General features: G+C 36.5%; 1 protein-coding gene across 15 annotated transcripts in view; it reads right to left on the bottom strand.

Moving 5' to 3' along the window:
- Positions 1 to 19,856, bottom strand: part of ODF2L (outer dense fiber of sperm tails 2 like) — a 71,299-nt gene extending 51,443 nt beyond the window's left edge. For 10 of the 15 annotated variants that reach the window (XM_007480578.3, XM_007480589.2, XM_007480582.3 and 7 more), the window contains exons 1-7: positions 19,185 to 19,812; positions 16,139 to 16,240; positions 14,424 to 14,596; positions 11,637 to 11,766; positions 9,500 to 9,559; positions 9,305 to 9,376; positions 6,768 to 6,884 (exon numbers count right to left, since the gene is read on the bottom strand). In XM_007480578.3, the coding sequence (XP_007480640.2) occupies positions 6,768 to 6,884; positions 9,305 to 9,376; positions 9,500 to 9,559; positions 11,637 to 11,766; positions 14,424 to 14,596; positions 16,139 to 16,240; positions 19,185 to 19,418 (888 nt within the window). In that variant the 5' untranslated portion in view covers positions 19,419 to 19,812. The other 5 variants (XM_056815399.1, XM_007480586.3, XM_007480587.3 and 2 more) reach the window with 5 other exon arrangements.
- Positions 19,857 to 20,670: the final 814 nt, after the last annotated feature.

The following is a 20,670-nucleotide window of genomic DNA, read 5'->3' as shown; positions in this document are numbered from 1 at the left end:
AATGTTTTAAATGAGGAAAAAAATGTTTTATTCCAAGTCTTGGTAAATAGTTTGTTAATTAATCAGTAAGCATCAACTAAATTCTTAGTGTGCATCAGGCACTGTGGTAGACACTGATTACATAGAGACAAATTGAAGAGTATATCTATATGAAAAATACTTCATTTTACCAACTCCCATTCATTCTTCCTCAAAACTCCATGAAGAATGGAACAGTGAGTTGGATTGTGAGAGGGAGGAGAAAAAAAAGGACTAGGACAGTCACTACAAATTAGGGAAAATGAATAAAAACACAAAAGTAGAAAAGGGCTACTACAAAAGATGACTGAAAACTGAGTACTTCCATTTGTCAATTTGGTAGGAGCAGAGAGTATAGGAAGGATAGTAGTATGAAATTAAGTTGGAGGAAGAGGCTGGAGTCTGATTTAGGAGTTTTTCATACTGAGCAAAGAAATTTCTCTTTTATGCAGACTACAATGAGTAGACACTGGAGGTTTCTCAAAGTTGTCAGACCTATGTTTCTATTCTGAAACCCTCCATTTGGACCATTAAGAGAAGGGACTAGATATTAAGTAGCTGATAATTAAGGAGAGGCCCTTCTGTCTTTCAAAGTCACATATTTGGGATGTGAAAAAAAAACAAAACATCAAGGTTTGTTTTGCTTGATGATGCTTACTTGCACAAAGGCTGTTTTGTTTTGCTTTTTTTTTTCTTTTTATAGACAAGATAAAGGAAAAAACTAAATGTTCCATTAGGGAGAAAAAGCTATTCTTAAATAAAAGACAAGGAACCTTAAGATCCATCAGAATTAATGATCTACTATTCATTTTTAGTGATATCTTCTCATGATATCCTCACAATGGTTCTACTCTTTTAGACACAGCCGGTGGTGGTATGGTGGATAGAGTACTAGGCAAGGAGTCAAGAAGATCTGAGTTCAAATATGCCTTTAGGCATGTATTTTGTGACCCTGGGCAAGTCACTTGCCTTGTTTGCCTCAGTTTCCTTTTCAATATAATGGGTATAATAGCCCGTATCCCAGAGTATTTTTGAGGATCAAATGAGATATTAATAAAAGCATTCTGCACTAAGCCTGGCACATAGTTAAGTACTATATAAATTATTATTCCTTCCCTTCTTTCCATCCCTTCCTTAAGAGTCACAGCATCTCTACAGGGCAAATTGCTCTTCTGGAACTTTTTTCACCATCTTCTGGGCTAGGTTATGGTTTTGATGTATGGCCATAGTTACCCTCTCTCTCCTCAATTCTGTCTGTTAACTTGCCTGATTTTAAGTCCCAAATAAAACCCCATTTTCTACACTTTCCTAGTCCCTCTTATGTGCCTGTGCCTAGGAATGGGTACAGAAAAAAACCTGGGTCAAGCCCACTGTAAAAATGGAGACTTGAATCCAGGACTTCAATCCCCAGAAGGCCTTGCTCCACTTCCCCAGAATGCTTTGTAATATCACTGAATTTTCACCTGGGCCTAGATAGAGATGGGGTATTTAACCCGATTTGAAAAGGTTCTGGGTCTCTTTTTTCTTTCCTGTTTCCACTTGCAAGCAGATAGGTCTTTCATGATGTGGGTGAGATTGTCTAGGCATGTGCTTTTCTTACTTGTATATTCTTAATTTCTTAATCTTAAATAAACCTCTAAAAATATAACACTCCTTGCAGAGAGAAACTAATTTCTACCCTGCCTCAGTTTCCCCCAAATTTTAATCTTTACAGTTATGGCGACCACTAGATTAGATGAGAACTTCTCAAATTTTTTAGCCTAGAATTTTTTTTTAAGCCATGTTTCTCTGGTCAAGGTTTTTTTACCCTCACAAAGCTGCTGCTTGTTCCAGCCATTAGATAGCTCACCCCACCTGGCTCGGCCCCTTCTCCCTGCCTGCATGCAGCCATCTGCTCCAGACCAGTTTGCTGTTTGACCCAGATTGCAGCTCACCTGCCAACCTCTCCCCGGCTGCCCGCTCTGGCTCCCAGCCCTGCTTGCCTGTGTTCCTGTCCCAGCCCTGCCCATCCCGGTGCTCTCTCTTGCTCACCCGGTCCCTGTTCAAACCAGATCCTTGGAGCAGATCGCTCAGGACTCATTTCTACCAGCTGGTAAAGATGGGGGTAATTTTCCTTTAGGCTAAGATTAGCCACATGGATTGGGGCAGGAAGAGGTATCGGAGGAGGGGAGAGAGAAAAAAGGAGAGAAGAGACTTACAAACAGCTTAAAAACATGGCTATTATACAAGGATATCTTTTAATTACATTGATCCTTTTATTGACTTCACCTGAAGAAAATTCAGCTTCCTGTAACCCTTTAGCTAAATTTGGGGAGGCAGTTGGGTGTCTCAGTGGACTGAGATCCAGGCCTAGAGATGGGAGGTCCTGGGTTGAAATCTGGCTGCGTGGCCCTGGATGGGTCCCTTAACCCCCATTGCCTACCCCTTACCACTTTGCCTTCAGACAATAGACATCTAAATGGATAATTTTAAAAAAAAAACCTAAGAAACTTTAAAAAGACTGGAGGTTATATATATTAAGGCATTTCAGACTCCAATGGTTTATACAAATCTCTGTATTCTATTGCATTTTACTGTTTGCTTTGTTTAAGGTTTAACTGTGATTTTAAATTCATATATTACTGCATTCAATATTATTCTGTTATACTGAATCATTTTAATGTACTGAGTTTAACTGTTATATTCTGTTGCTTTTCCCCTATAACCATATTGAATAAATATCATTGTAATTAAGCCCATATATGAAAAAACAGCTTTTCTATTTTTGCCTTTGTAAATTGTCACATAGAGGATAGATGGACTTCATCAGAACTAGTTAGAATTACTATAACAACCTTTGGAAATTTTAATGGGCTAAATATCTCAACTGATTTTAAGTTGTTTTTTTTTTTTTTAAAACATGATTTTTAGAAAAAATTTTTAACAGTCTCTGGTCATTTTGCCTGCCCCTAACACGAGGTAAGGCCCATTCTAGTAGCTGAAGTGAAATACATTTTAAAACCCGAAACCTTCCTGCATTTCTAAATATGTGAGTGGAAGATGGGGCAGTTAATCTCAGGGCATTTGTACCCCTAAAAAGCCTCCAAAAAAGGAGCACCCCTCATTTATACTCTTCAGCTCACTACTTTACTTCCACCAGAATGATATCTAGATTTCTTGATTATGGTTCTAAACCCAAAATGAGTTTTACTTTGTTTAAAAATATGTTTATTACCAAGGTTGAAAGACTGCTATGTTTGTAAAAATTGTGACAAATATCCATCAATTCATAGGCTTTTAAATGCCATACAGCAACTCCTATAAAAATTATTGTGTGTTTGTTTGCTATTATAATTAATTGGGCTATTGAGAATTTTGGGGATATTGATAACTACATATTTGAACTACTGTTCTTTAAAAATGAAAAATGTTACCTTGCTCAATTCATTTGCTCATACTTATAGTGGATCATGCCCAGATATGAAGAGGAAGTGGATCTCATTTTTGATGAGAAAGACTTGTATTCTGTATTTTCTTAGCTGACCCAGTGTGTCAATGATTATAAGCTATATTTTTGAATTTTTAAAAACTCTTTTATTATTATATTTTTCTTGCATGTGCAATATACGATTTCGGGGGGGGGGGTTATTTTTTTCTCTCCTTTTTATATTTGAAGCACGTCACCAGCATTTAGATTTTCTTTAACTTTTTGACTTTTCAGTAATATAAGTTTAAAATTGCTATAATGTCAATGCATGCACAAAAAGCTAGAGACTATAAAAATGATGCCACTAATTATTTAATAAGTTATGGGACTTTGCTTAATGATTCTGTCTGATTTCCAGGACAAGATATACACAAAAGAGCCATTGCACAGGGCCAAAGAAAACCCAATCCAGGATGGATTGGTGCACTTCTGGGCCACTGCAAAGGTTTTGAACCTAGTGTGAAGACTCGAGGTTACTGTGTTTAACTTTGTTAGACATAGGCTTTCCTTGTGTCATACACACTCTGAAAATACTCACAGATGAGTTTCCCCAAACCTTGGCTCCAATAATCTGGTCCCTTTTTCTGTCTTTCATAGTGTGGTATCTTTCTGTAGTCCTGGCTACTGACTTGGTAAATGCATCATTGCTTAGATCATTTTAATTGGGCCCTGATTCAAGGACCTGTTATAGATTTATTTTTCTTTTACTAAGAATTTTTACACATGAGACTTTGATACTCTATATTTTCATCCAGTATTTTATTTTCTTTTGGATTTTTCTGATATCTTTTTAATTTCTCTTGCCAATTGATTCATATACCTCATACCTCAGCCATGCATCCCTAAGTGATCCTGTATTTTTCAATTACCTTCTTAAAGGGGGAATGTAAAAATATCATTATTTTAAATTGCAAAGTTTAAATTCCTTTTTAGAAGAATTTTTAGGTAAAGAAAGATGATACCTTTCTGAATCCCGAAACTGAACTGTTGGAGAAGACACCATGAAGAAGCCTCCAGACCACAAGCTGCACAAAAATGTGGTTGACTGAACATTTATTTGTATGTATACTTTCATGCCAAAGGGGACTGCCCCCAACTGACTTTTTGTCAACACGTCCAGCAATTATTGGTTTTGTTCTTTTTTTTTCTCTCATCCTCAAATTATTGTAATCTTTAAATTGATTATGTTTTTATGATCCTTTGGGGAAGTCCTTCTTCCCAGAGGATCAAATGGGGGATTGTAAAAATGGAGACTTGAATCCAGGACTTCAATCCCCAGAATGCTTTGTAATATCACTGAATTCTCACCTGGGCCGAGATCAAGATGGAGTATTTAACCTGACTGGAAAGGCTTCTGGGTCTCTTTTTTCTTTCCTGTTTCCACTTGCAAGCAGATGGGTCTTTCATGATGTAGGTGAGGTTGTCTAGGCCTCTCTCTCTCTCTCTCTCTCTGGCCTAGACATGTGCTTTTCTTACTTGTATATTCTTAAGTTCTTAATCTTAAATAAACCTCTAAAAATATAGTACTCCTTGCAGAGAGAAACTAATTTCTATTCTGCCTCAGTTTCCCAAAATTTTAACTGTTACACCACCCTATTCTAAACCAGGATCCGTTTCAATATATGCCAATGACTAACCAAGATGTGAAAGTGCCATGCCCTTACAACTATTTGTTGCTCATCTGCCTCTAACATCCTATAATTTCAAATTCATTAGGTGGAGTGAGATGGTGAGGTTCAGGAAATCAAGGATTCTAGATCAGTTCCTTGATTCATATGTAAAGTACTTTACAAATGCCAAAAATTATTATGACCACATACTTCCTTGTTCCACATACTCTAAATTTCAGTCAAACTGAATTACTGCTCATTTTGTTACAATCCAGCTTTCTTCTGTTTCTTTGGTCCCTCATCACTATGGCTAAAAGCCAACTGCCTAATCAAAACAACTCTGAGGTAACACCTCACACCTAGCAGAATGGATAATATGTAGCAAAGGAAAATAATTAATATTGGTGGGGATGTGGCAAAGTTAGGACATTAATACATTGTTGGTGGAGTTGTGGATTGATCCAACCATTCTGGATGGCAATTTGGAACTATGCCCAAAGGGCGCTTTCTTTCCTGCCCTTTGACCAAGTCATAGCACTGCTGGGTTTGTACCTCAAAGAGATAATAAGGAAAAAGACTTGTACAAGAATATTTATAGCTATACCTTTCGTGGTGGCAAAAAATTGTAAAATGAGGTGATGCCCTTCAATTGAGGAATGGCTGAACAAATTGTGGTATATGTTGGTAATGGAATACTATTGTGCTCAAAGAAATAATGAACTGGAGGAATTCCATGTGACCTGGAATGACCTCCAGAAATTGAGGCAGAGTGAAAGGAGCAGAATCAGGAGAACATTATACATAGAGACTGATACACTGTGGTACAATCCATTGTAATGGACTTCTCTACTAGCAGCAATGCAATGTCCCAGGACAATTCTGAGGAACTTATTAAGAACACTATCCACATTCAGAGGAAGAACTGTGGGAGTAGAAACACAGAAGAAAAACAAATGCTTGATCACATGAGTTGATGGGATATGGTGAGGAATGTAGACTGGAAACGATCACCTTAGTGCAATTATCAATAATATGGAAATCAGTCTTGATCAATGACACATATAATATCCAGTGGAATTGCATGTCAGCTATGGGGATAGGGGGGAAGGAAAATAACATAAATCATGTAACCATGAAAAATATTCTAAAATAATTAATTAAATGAAATGTTTCAATTAAAAAAATAAGTCAGTTTCTTTACTTCCAATTTTTTTTTGGTTGAAGTCCCACTCTTCCACCAAAATCAAATTCCCTAAATATTAGTTACCCTGATGCCTTATTGTAAACTCTCCTTCACCAAATTTCTCATAGAATTTTGATTGAGTTTCTATGTAACATTGAAATTTGACACAAAGGAGAGTGAGTTTCAGACTTCCCCTCCACCAGACTGACTAAGTTTCTTCACAAGAAGATGGTGCTACAGCTACCAATATATATCCCAGTCCTTGGAAAGTACTAGACTTAATAAATGCATGCTGAATGGAAAGCACTATAAGATAGACCATCTCCAACTGAAAATTTAGTTAGAAATTTTAGTGTGTTGCTTACTGAAACTACTCATTACTTGTTTAATCAAATTTCTCAATTTCAATTCTTGTAAAAAGTGCCAATATGAAGAAATGTCTTTTATTTAATTGACCACATCAATAGTTAAAAAATAAGTACATGTTTACCTTTATATGTGATTTCAACTGGTCATTCTCAGCTTCTTTTTTTTGAATCTGTAGTTGCAAATGAGATTGCACTGATTTCACTGAATGTGAAAGCTGAGTTGTCTTTAAGGTATTTGCCTAAGAAAGAATGGAAAACATGAAGCATATTTTTCTCTATAATCTTTATTCAACTATAATTTTTTTAAATGTAGTAAAAACATCATGTCAGACTATATAATTTTTTATTCACAGTAACTAAATGTTCCCTATATGATGCTTATAACAATTTAGTGTCTGTTTGTACAAAAGCTTTTTAGTTTGATGTAGTCAAAATTATTTATTTTACATTTTGTGATTCTTTCTATATCTTGCTTGGTTTTAAAGCCTTTCCCCTCCCAAAGGTCTGACATGTATACTATTCTGTGTTTACCCAATTTACTTATGGTTTCCTTCTTTATGTTTAAGTCACTCACCCATTTTGAATTTATCTTGGTGTAGGGTGTGAGGTGTTGATCTATTCCTAGTCTCTCCCACACTGTCTTCCAATTTTCCCAGCAGTTTTTATCGAATAGTGGATTTTTGTCCCAAAAGCTGGGATCTTTGGGTTTATCGTATACTGTCTTGCTGAGGTCGTTTTTCCCCAGTCTATTCCACTGATCTTCCTTTCTGTTTCTTAGCCAGTACCAAATTGTTTTGATGACTGCTGCTTTGTAATATAGTTTGAGGTCTGGGACTGCAAGGCCCCCATCATATGTGTTTTTTTTCATTATTTCCCTGGATATCCTTGATCTTTGTTCTTCCAAATGAACTTTGTTATGGTTTTTTCTAAATCAGTGAAGAAGTATTTTGGTAGTTCAATGGGTATGGCACTAAATAGATAAATAAGTTTGGGTAGGATGGTCATTTTTATTATATTGGCTCGTCCTATCCATGAGCAGTTAATGTTTTTCCAATTGTTCAAGTCTAGTTTTAGTTGTGTGGCGAGTGTTTTGTAGTTGTGTTCATATAGTTCCTGTGTACAAACAAAACCAATATAACTAAAATCAGAAGGGAAACAACAAATTGGGAAAAAATCTTCATAGAAACCTCTGACAAAGGTTTAATTACTCATATTTATAATGAGCTAAATCAATTGTACAAAAAATCAAGCCATTCTCCAATTGATAAATGGGCAAGGGAAATGGATAGGCAGTTCTCAGATAAAGAAATCAAAACTATTAACAAGCACATGAAGAAGTGTTCTACATCTCTTATAATCAGAGAGATGCAAATCAAAACAACTCTGAGGTATCACCTCACACCTAGCAGATTGGCTAACATAACAGCAAAGGAAAGTAATGAATGCTGGAGGGGATGTGGCAAAGTAGGGACATTAATTCATTGCTGGTGGAGTTGTGAACTGATCCAACCATTCTGGAGGGCAATTTGGAACTATGCCCAAAGGGCGACAAAAGAATATCTACCCTTTGACCCAGCCATAGCACTGCTGGGTCTGTACCCCAAAGAGATAATGGACAAAAAGACTTGTACAAAAATATTCATAGCTGCGCTCTTTGTGGTGGCCCAAAACTGGAAAACGAGGGGATGCCCATCAATTGGGGAATGGCTGAACAAACTGTGGTATATGTTGGTGATGGAATACTATTGTGCTCAAAAGAATAATAAAGTGGAGAAGTTCCATGGAGACTGGAACAACCTCCAGGAAGTGATGCAGAGCGAGAGGAGCAGAACCAGGAGAACATTGTACACAGAGACTAATACACTGTGGTATAATCGAACGTAATGGACTTCTCCATTAGGGGCGGTGTAATGTCCCTGAACAACTTTCAGGGATCCAGGAGAAAAAAAACACCATTCATAAGCAAAGGATAAACTATGGGAGTGGAAACACCGAGAAAAAGCAACTGCCTGAATACAGAGGTTGAGGGGACATGACAGAGGATAGACTTTAAATGAACACTCTAATGCAAATACTATCAACAAAGCAATGGGTTCAAATCAAGAAAACATCTAATGCCCAGTGGACTTACGCGTCGGCTATGGGGGGTGGGGGGGAGGAAAAGAAAATGATCTATGTCTTTAACGAATAATGCTTGGAAATGATCAAATAAAATATATTTAAAAAAAAAAATAAAAAAACAATTTAGTGTCTGACTTCAAATACTTACCTTATCTGTACAAAATCTGGAATATAATCCTGGGCTGGCATGCAGTTGGAAAACTACAAAATTATTTCATTGCTCAATTAAGCTTTCAATTTTGTGGGAGGAAAATTTATATTCATAATTTATAATACTTTATATGAAAACCATAAAATTTTGTTTTTACATAGTACCTGAAGTATTTCCCCCCTAAAATTAGGGGCAATGGCAACTAGATAGCATAAATAATCTCTTAAAATTTTCAAATAACCAGAGTTGAATAGATGTGCCTTTATTTCTTTCTAAGACTATTTGAGTATTTATGTTCAGAGCAATGTTATGTGGGGGAGAATTTTTTTTAATCGGCTTACAGAAAAATCTGTAAATAACTTGAGTTTTATACCAAAATGCACTTACTTTTTCTTTCTGAATAAAAGAAGAAAGTTCCTGGATATAGTCCTCCTTTTCTAGGACTTTCTTTTTAAGAGCCTAAAGCAATTAAAATTATAAAATCAGAAATATCACAAATGAGGTAGTACTATATAAATTTACAAAATTTAATGATAAACAATGCAGCAAAATAATGGGGAACTTACTATTAAAAGAACTTACATTATTTTCAGATTCATTATCAGCTAACTTGGCCATTAATATCTCAACTGAACTGCTCATCTACAAATTCAAGGCAAATATATGTAAAGATAAAGAAGAATACACACAAGCATTAGTGAAAAGTTAAACAATTAATTCAATGAATTATCATAAAATCTATTAAGACAATTTGGTTGTTTTTAAATGTTTATTCATCAATAAATCTATTTTTGCCTAAATTTTCTAAATAGTTATATCTTGTTTCCAAACCATCCTGCTATATCCAAAATGTGACATATTTACATATTAATATTTTAAAGTATCTAGCATATAACTGACATGATCATATATCTGATAAGTGAATGAGATATATGTGAATGGTAAATATATTAACTGACAAGTATATGTAGATATATACATATACAAAACACATACACCTATGTATAATCATGCATGCATAAATGTATATGCACAAGCATAATATAAATACACAAATGTACTGTACAAAGATATATACATGCATTTATGTATAAATCCATAGAAGACTGAGGTTGAAATTCTACCTCTGGCACAGAATGGTTAATGAACCTGGTCAAGACATTTATCCTAGTTATGTCACAGGAAACTCTAGGTTGCAGAGAAGTACCAGACAAACAATTGTTAGAGGAAGTTTTCTCCTCTGAGAATTACCTACACAAATGAAATCACACATCCAGTCACTATCCCTAATTTTAGAACTATAGTATGTTTCATAGAAACTCAGATAATATGTAAAATTCTAAGGAACTATCACTGGGATGGTTTTACTAGCAAAGGACTGGACGTTTTTATTTTTGTCTTTAATATTCTCTAATGTTCTTTTACTCACAGATTCCTAGGAAGTGATCATCATCCCAAACTTTAAAAATGAATAATTTCAGTGTATGGCCACTGACTACTAGTTATGAGATTGTTATAAAACTAGTTCTTTATTCTCTTTTCATTTGAAAATGACAATGACAACATTTCTATTAAATATAATTCCCTTAGAGCCCATTACATTTTCATACACTTTGATTTGATATTAAAAGTTTAATAATAAATGCTCTCTAATTCAAATATTTGCTACCATGCTAATAATCACATGTCCCATATAAGTGAACTATAAAAATCTCTGGTCTCTAGTTTGAAATCCCCCAGTCATGAGTATGATGAAAATTTATATTACTCTTTAAACACAAACCAAAAATAAAATCTCCTATATTATTCCTTACCTTCAGACTAGCCATCTATGTTTGGAGTTATCTTAATTGTTTATACTGAGTCTTTCTAAATAAGTGGTCTAAAATTCATTTTGCATTTTAAAAATATTCTGGACAATTTGTCAATATAGGCTTCTGTTTAGGAATCATCATGTTTATATGTGACAAGGTTATTAGCTGAAAAAATATAAAACCAAAATAGAATTTTAAATTGTGTAATTAACTATAGTTTTTACTCAAATACATTACCACTACTACTATTACTACTACTACCTGAGCCTATTTATGTTGGGTTTCTTCCTCTTTGTTCAAATTCTATCAGAAAAGCCTTTTTTCCCTGTATAAGTCATCAAAGAGCAAAAACCATGAGGAAAAACTTAACCTAATAATTGAATATAAGAGTTGCAATGCTAAAGTTAAAAAATAAAGAGAGATAATAGACTATAATCTTAACACCCCTTGCCCCCACTCAAGCATTAGGAAATATTAAAAATTTGAGGATATATAATTCTAAGGATGAAAATCATTCCAAGTATGAATAAATGTCATCCCTCTGGAAAATCAAGTTTTCCCTAGAAGAAATTTAAAATTTTAAGTGTTACATGTCAAATGTTAGTTGAGCTAGACCCAAAAGGGTAAGATAAAACATAAGATCTATGTCCTTAGTTCTCTTGCATTTCTATCAATGAGGAACTTTAATAGCTAGTATAAATCAAGAGGATGTATGAACCCAGACTGTACCCACATGTAACATGGGAAATAATTACTTTTTTTTTTGCTTTTCAGTAGCTAGCTTAAATGACCAAAGGAAGTCTTTATGCATTCCAAAATTATTACCAAATTAGCTTTTCATCCTATTTAAATAGTTAATATTCATAAGAATTTGAACTTTTAGAAATACAATTCAAATTACTCACATTTTCATTAAATCCAGCAAGGGAGTCTTTAAATAATGGTATTAGTGATACTACAGAATTAGCAGCAAGCTCAGCTTCCTCAAGTTTTTTCTCAAGTTCAGTCTCTTCATTAAGGGCATCTTGTTTCAGCCTATACCCCCACACACACACCAAAAAAAAAAAAAAAAAGATTTGAAGTTAAATTTGCTTTTCTCATTATACCTTCAATGGACAGAAATAAAGCCTTGCATTAACACTTCATTGGGACATGGAGAGACCCTGGATTTTCAAAGATTATGTCAGTGAAACACATTTCCCAAATAGAAGAACTCTGCATATAAGCTGGGTGTGTCTGTCATCCAAGAAGCAACCTGAATGAGCCTGAAAGGCTCATCACTTGGTTATCCACAGTGTGAAATTTTTGGGCACTGCACTCAGTAGAGGCAGCATGCATATTCCCAAGAACTCAGGTCTCAGAACAGGACTGGATTCAAACACTTGTCTTGATCACTTATTGCTCGTGTAACCAGGGACAAATCTCTTATCTCCTCAAAACCCATTTGTTCATATGGAAAAGGAAGATAAGAATGAAAATCTCCCCCACCCCCAAACTGAAAAAGAGAAAATGTTCTGAAAGTCTTGAAGCAATATATTTTTACTTATTGCTACATCATAGAGTCTTGACCTCTACCAGGAACAGGTCAAGTAAATAAATCATCTATCCTCAAACTGTTGCTATTTTGAAGAAGAGCAGAATTACAGGCCCATATGGATTACTGCCTCCTAGTGAGAATGGGCTATCAGAGAAGGTACAAAGAAGCTATAAAAAGTATGGGTATGGACTCTGAGATAAATAATGGCTATATCCATTATCTGAGGACCAGCCTGGTTATCTAGAGCTCATCTTCAGAAGACTGGTAGATTTCTGTCCAACACATCAATTTAGGAGGTATTTTTAATCATTTCAAGAACAAATCATGTTCAAGATTTTAATGATCCTATCTGGAGTTTTCTTGGCAAAGATACCTGAGGAGTTTGCCGTTTTCTTTCTCCAGCTCATTTGACAGATGAGGAAACTAAGGCAGGGTTATGAGACTTATGAGGTCATACAGCTAGTGTCTTAGGTGAGATTTGAATTCATGAAGAAGATTCTTCCTAAGTCCGGGCCTGTTAGCTGCTCAATCATACCAACTAATTGAATGCTATCTAAAAATCTTTCCTATTTGGCTACAACAAACTTATGTCTACTAATCAAAGTAAAACCTAATAATCAATCCATTAATATCTGTCATTTGGGAGTATTAGGCTTGTATGGCAGAACCTAGAGCAACTGGTGAAAGACAATATAGTGTGTGGGATGAAATGAAAACAGTTCAAAAATTTTCCACTTTAAACAAACTAGAATCAGAGAGAGGCAGCCTGATAAAGCGGCAGTTTTTCATTCTCCTTTCAGAAAGGTGGTTGACTGCCCTAATGACAATCCACAATAAATGGCAAATGCCCTAAATGGCAAATGCCAAAGCCTGGCAGATTTTTTATAGTAATCCTGACACAAGATTCCTGCCCCACCCCACCATTTCTGTCCAGTCCCCTTTGTTGGGAAGGGGAGTTACGAGGTACAATCTTGAGCATGTGATCTAAGTTTCAATATACAAAAGAATTTCATCCCCCCCCCCCAACAAGAGTTACATACCCCCAAACTAAAAAAACTGAGCTGTGCCATTCATCCTTGAGTCTCTGTATTTTTCTCGGGCTTGTTTGTCCCGTTATCAATCACCTCCTCCCATACTGGTTCTTGGATTCTTTTTTTAGATAAATGACCAAATGTTCTTTGTGAATTTAACATTATTGAAACAAACCAAATGCTTTCTCTGGGAAAGTCACATGAATCTGTGTCATACAATAGGAAGCAGATTTAAAACTTTTTGATATAAATAAACACTACCTAATAATTAGAGCTCTGAAAGAGTGGAACAAGTTGCCTTGACAAGCAAGTGGGCTGGACAACTACTTGTCCTGGAGAGGGAAGTCTTGGGCTGGATTTCATCATCTCCACTTCAGCAATTCCTTTCAACACAGACTTAAGAAGCTGTCGACCAAACCTTACAATTTTAATATTTTTTGCCCAATATCCTAATTAATATGTACATTCATCCTTCTAAAAATCCAAGTGAATCCCACATAACTGCAAACCTTCATGATATGTCATTTCATTGTTATAGTTTTTCCTTCAAATAATGTATACTATCAACCTCAGAGGTTCCTCTGAATTGCTATGTAAAAAATTCATCCTGTTCTCTACAAGTCTCTCAACTTAATTAGGCTGGTCCTGAGATTACATTCCACACATGATGATATTTTAACATGGAAGAAGTAGCCAGAATTTGTACTAGCCTTTCAAGAGTCATCTCCCTGCCAAAATAAGTCATGTGAAAAAAGACCTTAGTAGAAGGAATCATTAATTATTCTTTATGAATTGTAAAATTCCATTTATCCAAAGTATTCATGCTTATATTTACAAAGGCCAAAAGCCTTTGCTATGTAAATATTTTATGTAAGGTTTTTATTGTTGTTTCCTCAAAGATTAATCCAATTCTTAAAAAAATGAAACACATGTAGTCTGATGATATGAATGAATGACTGCTAGAATACAATTAAGATATTTTGCTGGAAATGTAGAAGGAAATAATTGTAAAAAATTTTATTCAAACCCAAGTTATATAAATTATCTTTATATGTAGTATAATTTATATAACAACTTATCTAAATTACAGACATTTAAAATTAATTCCGTATTAATTAGCGTACCAGTTCACTTCATTTTCACTTGAACTCCATGGCTGATGATTTTCTTGTGTTTTACTTGAATGATGTGATGACAATTCTTCAGAAAGATTTTCATGTTTTTCTGGCTTATCCATAAATCCAATAAAAGAATCTGGATCTGGTGCTGGGAGTTCCTTTTCCAGGCACGCTGAAAACTTGGAAACAGTTTATTTTTTTAAATTTTAGCCTTTCCTCCGCATTTCTGGATGAACTTTTGACTTCCATCACTAACCTAATTAGATCAAAGCAATTATCATCCTAAACAACCCCTTATGGGAATGTGGAAAAGTATAAAGAGAAGAGAATTGAGAGGCAAATACACTTACTAGCTGTGAAAGTTTGTATAAGCCATTTATCTTTTCTATGTCTCAATTTGCTTATCTATAAACTGGGATATCTGTACTTTCTCTCCCAGATTTGTGACTAAGGCATTCTGTTATTGCTGCCCAACATTCAATAACTTTAAGTAGGTTGAAATACAGCTAAAAGCTGCATCAGTGAAATTTTAAAAAATATACTTTCCAAAATGAGGTAAAAACATCAGAATACTATTATACTGTAGAATACAGAGACACAGCAAATTTTACATGGAGTGATGCAGAAGGACATAAGCAGGAAAACAATATACATTATGATTACAACAATGTAAATTAAAACATCAAAATCAAAATTGAACTCTGTAATTATGACCAAGTTTGGCCCCAAATAGGATTTATAAGAATGTATTTCCCTCCCTTCTTCATATGAGTGTTGAATAAGGTTGGACATTGTTAATGTACTGGTTAGTTTTGTTAAACTGCTTTTTCCCTCTTTTTTCTCTTTTAGTCTTTGTTCTAAGAAATGGTTCAGGGAGGGTGATGGATTAGGGAAATATATTTGAAATGATGATGTAAAAACAAAAGTTATAAATAAAAATGAAAGCAAAAACCCTAATTGACAATTTGTTTTTGGTCTAGAATTTCATCCTCTCTCCTATAATGAAGCAAATACAGACTCAATGAGAGACTGATGCATCTGATACCTTGTTAAGAATGTGGAACACTATATTTGATACCAGTGATTCCAAGTATGAACAGAGAAAGGTATACCCAAAATACTGTATAATTATTACAGAAACTAAACCATTTAAATATATTTATTTCTCCACCTCTAAGTTCCTGAAGGGCAGAGATTATTTTGTTTATGCCCTTCTATTCACAGTACAAAGTACTTGGAACACAGTAGACATTTTTTTATTTTTATTTATTTATTTATTTTTAAACCCTTACCTTCCATCTTGGAGTCAATACTGTGTATTGGCTCCAAGGCAGAAGAGTGGTAAGGGTAGGCAATGGGGGTCAAGTGACTTGCCCAGGGTCACACAGCTAGGAAGTGGCTGAGGCCGGATTTGAACCTAGGACCTCCCATCTCTAGGCCTGGCTCTCAATCCACTGAGCTACCCAGCTGCCCCCCACAGTAGACATTTAATAAATTTCTGATGATTGATTGCATTGTTGGATCTATAGTGAGTATTCATTGTCTGAATTGATAAATCAACAATTTGGAAGATAATAGTCCAGTTTCACAACAGGATGCCCAGCTAAAGATTAAGCCTCGACAACCCTTGTAACTTTAAAATTTTCAAAATTCTGGTTAAACTTGATAAAACTTTTAATTATTCTTCTTCCTCTCAAAAAAAAAACAATTCACAAACTTACCTGAAAAAAGTCAGGATGAAATGTCTGTCCTTGATTTTTGAAACAAGATGGATCACTCTTCTCAGGTTGAAAGAGAGGTACTGGCATTCCAATACTTTCCTCCTGCAGAAAATTTGGAAGGAACTTCACTATTGTTTTTTGCACCACTCATAAAAAGTCTAGATGAGGAAACCAGAGAATGTCAGAAGTAAAAGGTGATATCAAAACTAAAGCTCTATTTCATACTCCTGGATAGAAATTTTTAAAATATACGATAGCTTTCCCTCCCCTAATTGAATCTCTCCTTGATAACTCAGTCAAATGTGGTACAGTAGAAAAAACACTATAATAAGCAATAAAACTGCTTGTTTTAGTTTCCAGCTTAGATATCACCGGCCAGGAAAATATGGCTGAGTTAGGTATGAGGATTGAGACTCATAAGGTTTAATGTAGACTGATGGCCTATATACTAGGTGGCCCCAGACCACACTTTTGTAAAGCTTTCCTAATGCTTATCTACTAAGCTGTTACTTCTTGTTACTATCAATAAACCTGGAGCAATCAGGCCCCCCTCTCTTGAACATTCTTCCTAACCATAGGCTTCTTATAGGCTATGAGCAACAATACCAAGAAAATAAGTTTCTTAGAATTCTAATTAATGTGGTTAAGGGAGGGCACGGACAATAGATTTAAGTATTGTACTTCCAGAATTGGTGACATACATTTTGCATGGGATTGACTGATAACAGTATCTTTCTTTCATGTGGCATTTTAGTTAAGAAGTGTCTACATACTGAAATCTGGGAGACATAAGATTGAATCCTAGCTTATCTTCTGGCAAATCATTTAACTTGTCTAGGTCTAGATTTCTTTATGTGTTCATGAGTTGGGTAGGCTAGAGGAACTCTTAAGATCTGTCCCATCTTTAAATCTATGACCCTACAATCCTCAAAATAATTGAAGATGTTAAATAGTGTACCATTATCTTTATCCTACAGATAAGGAAATATGTTCAGAGGTTAGATGGGTCATACTATAGACATAGAGCATGAAGGCAAAAAATCAGGGGCCCCAAACCAGGATTATTTGATTAAAATATTAATAGTCTTATTACACCACATTGGCTCTCCAGAGTATAAAAATTAAAACATCAAAATTAAATCTATTATTTTATTGCTCATTATAAATGATAAATACTAATCTATAACAGGTTAAAAAATATTACTAGCATGACATAGGGGAGCTGACCAGGGTTTCAAAAACACATGGGTTCAAGTCATTCTCTGATAGATAATGAATGTGTAACTCTGGACAAGTCATCTGACTTACAAGTGTCCTCAGCAACTCTGAAAGAATAAAAGTTGAAGAACAGCTGCCCATTGTGGGGACAGTGTGAGAACAGCAGGAGCTTCCATAGAGCAAAGCTCTGGAAAGCTCTGGAAAAAATCCCCCAGTAGCAAAGACTCTGCTGTACTAATAGTCATTTATTCCTCACCTGAGGCTTCAACTTCTCCCTCTCCTCCTTCATTGCTAAAACTGGATGTTCGGACTAAGAACCACTGATGTATGCATTCTCTGGAAATCTGGGTTAGATGGTTATGTATTGATATATTGATTTATCAGCCTATAGAAAACTCTGTCTAGATTTGGTAAGGCAAACCAGATCAATTGTACCACCCTGTAAATCATTACATTTTCATTGTGTATGTGAAAGCTTACCTAAGCTCTCAGACTCTCTATAAAAAAAGAATCCATAATCAATAAACCTTGCTTTGAAAGTCATCAGCTTTCTTGGCCCTTCCAATCCCACTTTGTTCTCTTATTTTCTCTCATTTCCCTTGTCCCTACTTGGGGATAATTTGGTAAGTACTTGTCAGCCCATCTGTATTAGTAGAGGAACTTTCCTCTGCAAGAATTTCCTATACCAATGAAACCAAATAGTCATACTAAACCTCAAGCTCAGGTAGGAAAATCTTAAATATCATCTAGTTCAACTCATATGCCTTTGCATAAGTCTACTCTCCGATAAACCTGACTAAGAATTCTCCTAATTGAGTCTTTTACCTTTCTTCCTATCCCTAGAAGTGCTAAGTGCACCCAAGATTGTACCATCTAGGTATGCCTTATGTTCATAATTACTTGAATGTTTTCTTAGGATGTAAGCTCCCAGAGAGAATCCTCTGTGCTCCTTCCTTTGAATTTCAAGTGTTTTTTTAACACAATTCCCAGCACAGTAGTGCTTTAAGGATCAAAAATCTAAAGCAAAGCAAAGTATCTGGAAAGTGTTGCATACACACCCATAGTAAGTCTTTATATATTTTGTGGACTGAAGGAATAACCTAGAAAAATGTCTTTTTTACTTCAAATACAAGCTAGAGAAAAAGAATCATTATCTAGCAAATTTTAAAAAAAAGTTCAAAGCTCTTTGGTGCATGTTTATTATTGGTTCCCTTATTCATACCAAAGAATAGATCCTACTCTGGTCATCTTTATGACTGAACCTAATGAAGCATAAGGGATGGAAGGCTTGGACTGAGAAAGAACCCAAATTCCCATCTAGTTGTGTGACTATGATGAGCAAGTCTTCTATGTAACCCTAAGACACAGAGAAGATGGAAATGTGCATTAGTGTGGATTCCTCACTTGAAAGTTCTGTCATCCTGGGATACAATGGTAATGTTAAGATAGCCCCCTCCCCTGGATGGGTAGACTTGTAGCAACCAGGAATACCAAACTGACCTTGGGAGAGTAGGTTCAAGAACAATAAGTTATCATAGCGCCTACAATGTGCTAAGCACTGTGCAAGGCAATTTACAATTATTATTTCATTTACAAGTCACGATTTGGGGAGGCTTGTACTGTTATTATGCTCACTTTACAGATGAATAAACTGAGGCAGAAGCTGATGTGCTCAAAGTAACAAAAGCTACCTCAGAGACTGGATTTGCCCTCAGGCTGGGCCTGCCTTGCTTTCGGGGACGCTCCCTGGGGGCCTCAGTTTCCCTCGGGGTAGTTGGGGCAGTTGGCCCCGGTGGCCTCTCACGGACAGTTCCCGCCGAGCCCCTACCCTAGTCCACGAGTCAATTTTGAGGAAGGCTTCGTAGGCCAGGAAGCTCTGGGAAGAGATGGCGGCGGCCCCGGCGCCACCGAGGAGAGGCGAGCGCTGCCCCGGAGGCCCCTGCATGAGACCGCCTCTGGACTCTAAGGGCCTGCTTGGGACTACCCTAGAGGTCAACGCGGACGGAGAAAAAAGGAAATAACACGAAGGTAGGGCTGCGACCTCATGAAAGCGTTGGAGCATTTTTCTCCCCGACCGCAGAAGGCGGAAAAAAAAGGAGAAACAGAAGCAAGTGACTCGCGAGCTTCCATCACGGTACCCGACTACGATGGCGCCTCTGATGTCACCGCGCCAGCGTCAGAACGTCGAGTGGCGCGGGTATAAAGGAAACGGCGGATTCGAGCGGCGGCAGAGGAAGCCGCTCCTCCGCCCGGTGTGGGGTGCTGTTTACTGTACCGTTGCTATCTCAGCGGGCAAGGAGGAAACGAGCGAGAAATGGGGCTGGGAAGGGTTGATGGGTTGCCTGACGGAAAAAAAGCGTGTTCCTTGGGTTTGCTAGCGGAAAAGTCGCAGTTACCGGACAAAGTAGGACGAACGCAAGCGGCTTCTTTGGCACCTTCTGAGCCCCTCCTCTTCCGTTCTACCTGCAGCTGCCTGAGCTCATTGGTTCGCTCCAGGAGAGGGCGGGTTCCCGGCGCCCACGTGCTATTGGTGTCCTTGGAATGGGGTGGGCCTGGGAAAAGCCTATTGTCGGTCAAGTATAATCTTCTTGGTGGTAGAGTATTTCTAGGGGACAAGCCCGCCCTGGTAACTAAGCAAACTCAGCGTGAAGACAGAAACGAAGTATCAACCTAGGAGGGCGCTGCTATTGCTTCTTAGGGGCAGGAAGGCTAGACAAAAGATTGGGAAAAAATGAAACCATCATGTGATTAGGGGCAGATGAGCTTGAGTTTCCTACTGCTTCTCCAAAGAGTCTGACCTGTAAAGCCCTCGATAAGAAAGGCTTGAGTTCCCTAAGCTCATCCCAATAAAAACCTAACTCCTTACTGTTTTTAACTTGGGGTTTGCTGGAACCCTGCCCAAAGGCTAGGTATTAAAGTCGCGCCTATGTGGCTTCTTTTTGGGTGTGCCAGTTTCTGGTTTAACTGACTCCTGTTGTTGATTCCAGACTTCAAAGGATTAAAAATGTAAAAACTCCTCCCTGGATCTTATCCTAACTCTTACTTTAAGATAAACTGAAACTCAGAGAGGTGACCTAATAGAACAGGAAGATCATGGATATAAATGGCACTTAAGGGATTTGAATAGGACCAGAAGTCAATAAGGGGTAATGGAATCCAAATTCCATTCATTTATGAGATGAGAAAACTCATATCCTTAGAAAATAAGTGATTTATCCTAGGTTAAAAGCATAGGAAAGGGGACACGTATTTATTTGTGCTTACTCAGTGCCTGACATTGTGCTAAACTTTTTATGAAGTATATTATCTCAAGA

Source organism: Monodelphis domestica, chromosome 2 (assembly GCF_027887165.1).
Source record: "Monodelphis domestica isolate mMonDom1 chromosome 2, mMonDom1.pri, whole genome shotgun sequence".
NCBI lineage: Eukaryota > Metazoa > Chordata > Mammalia > Didelphimorphia > Didelphidae > Monodelphis > Monodelphis domestica.
The sequence above is the reverse complement of the archived record's forward strand: the minus strand, read 5'-3'. Positions and strand labels throughout refer to the sequence as shown.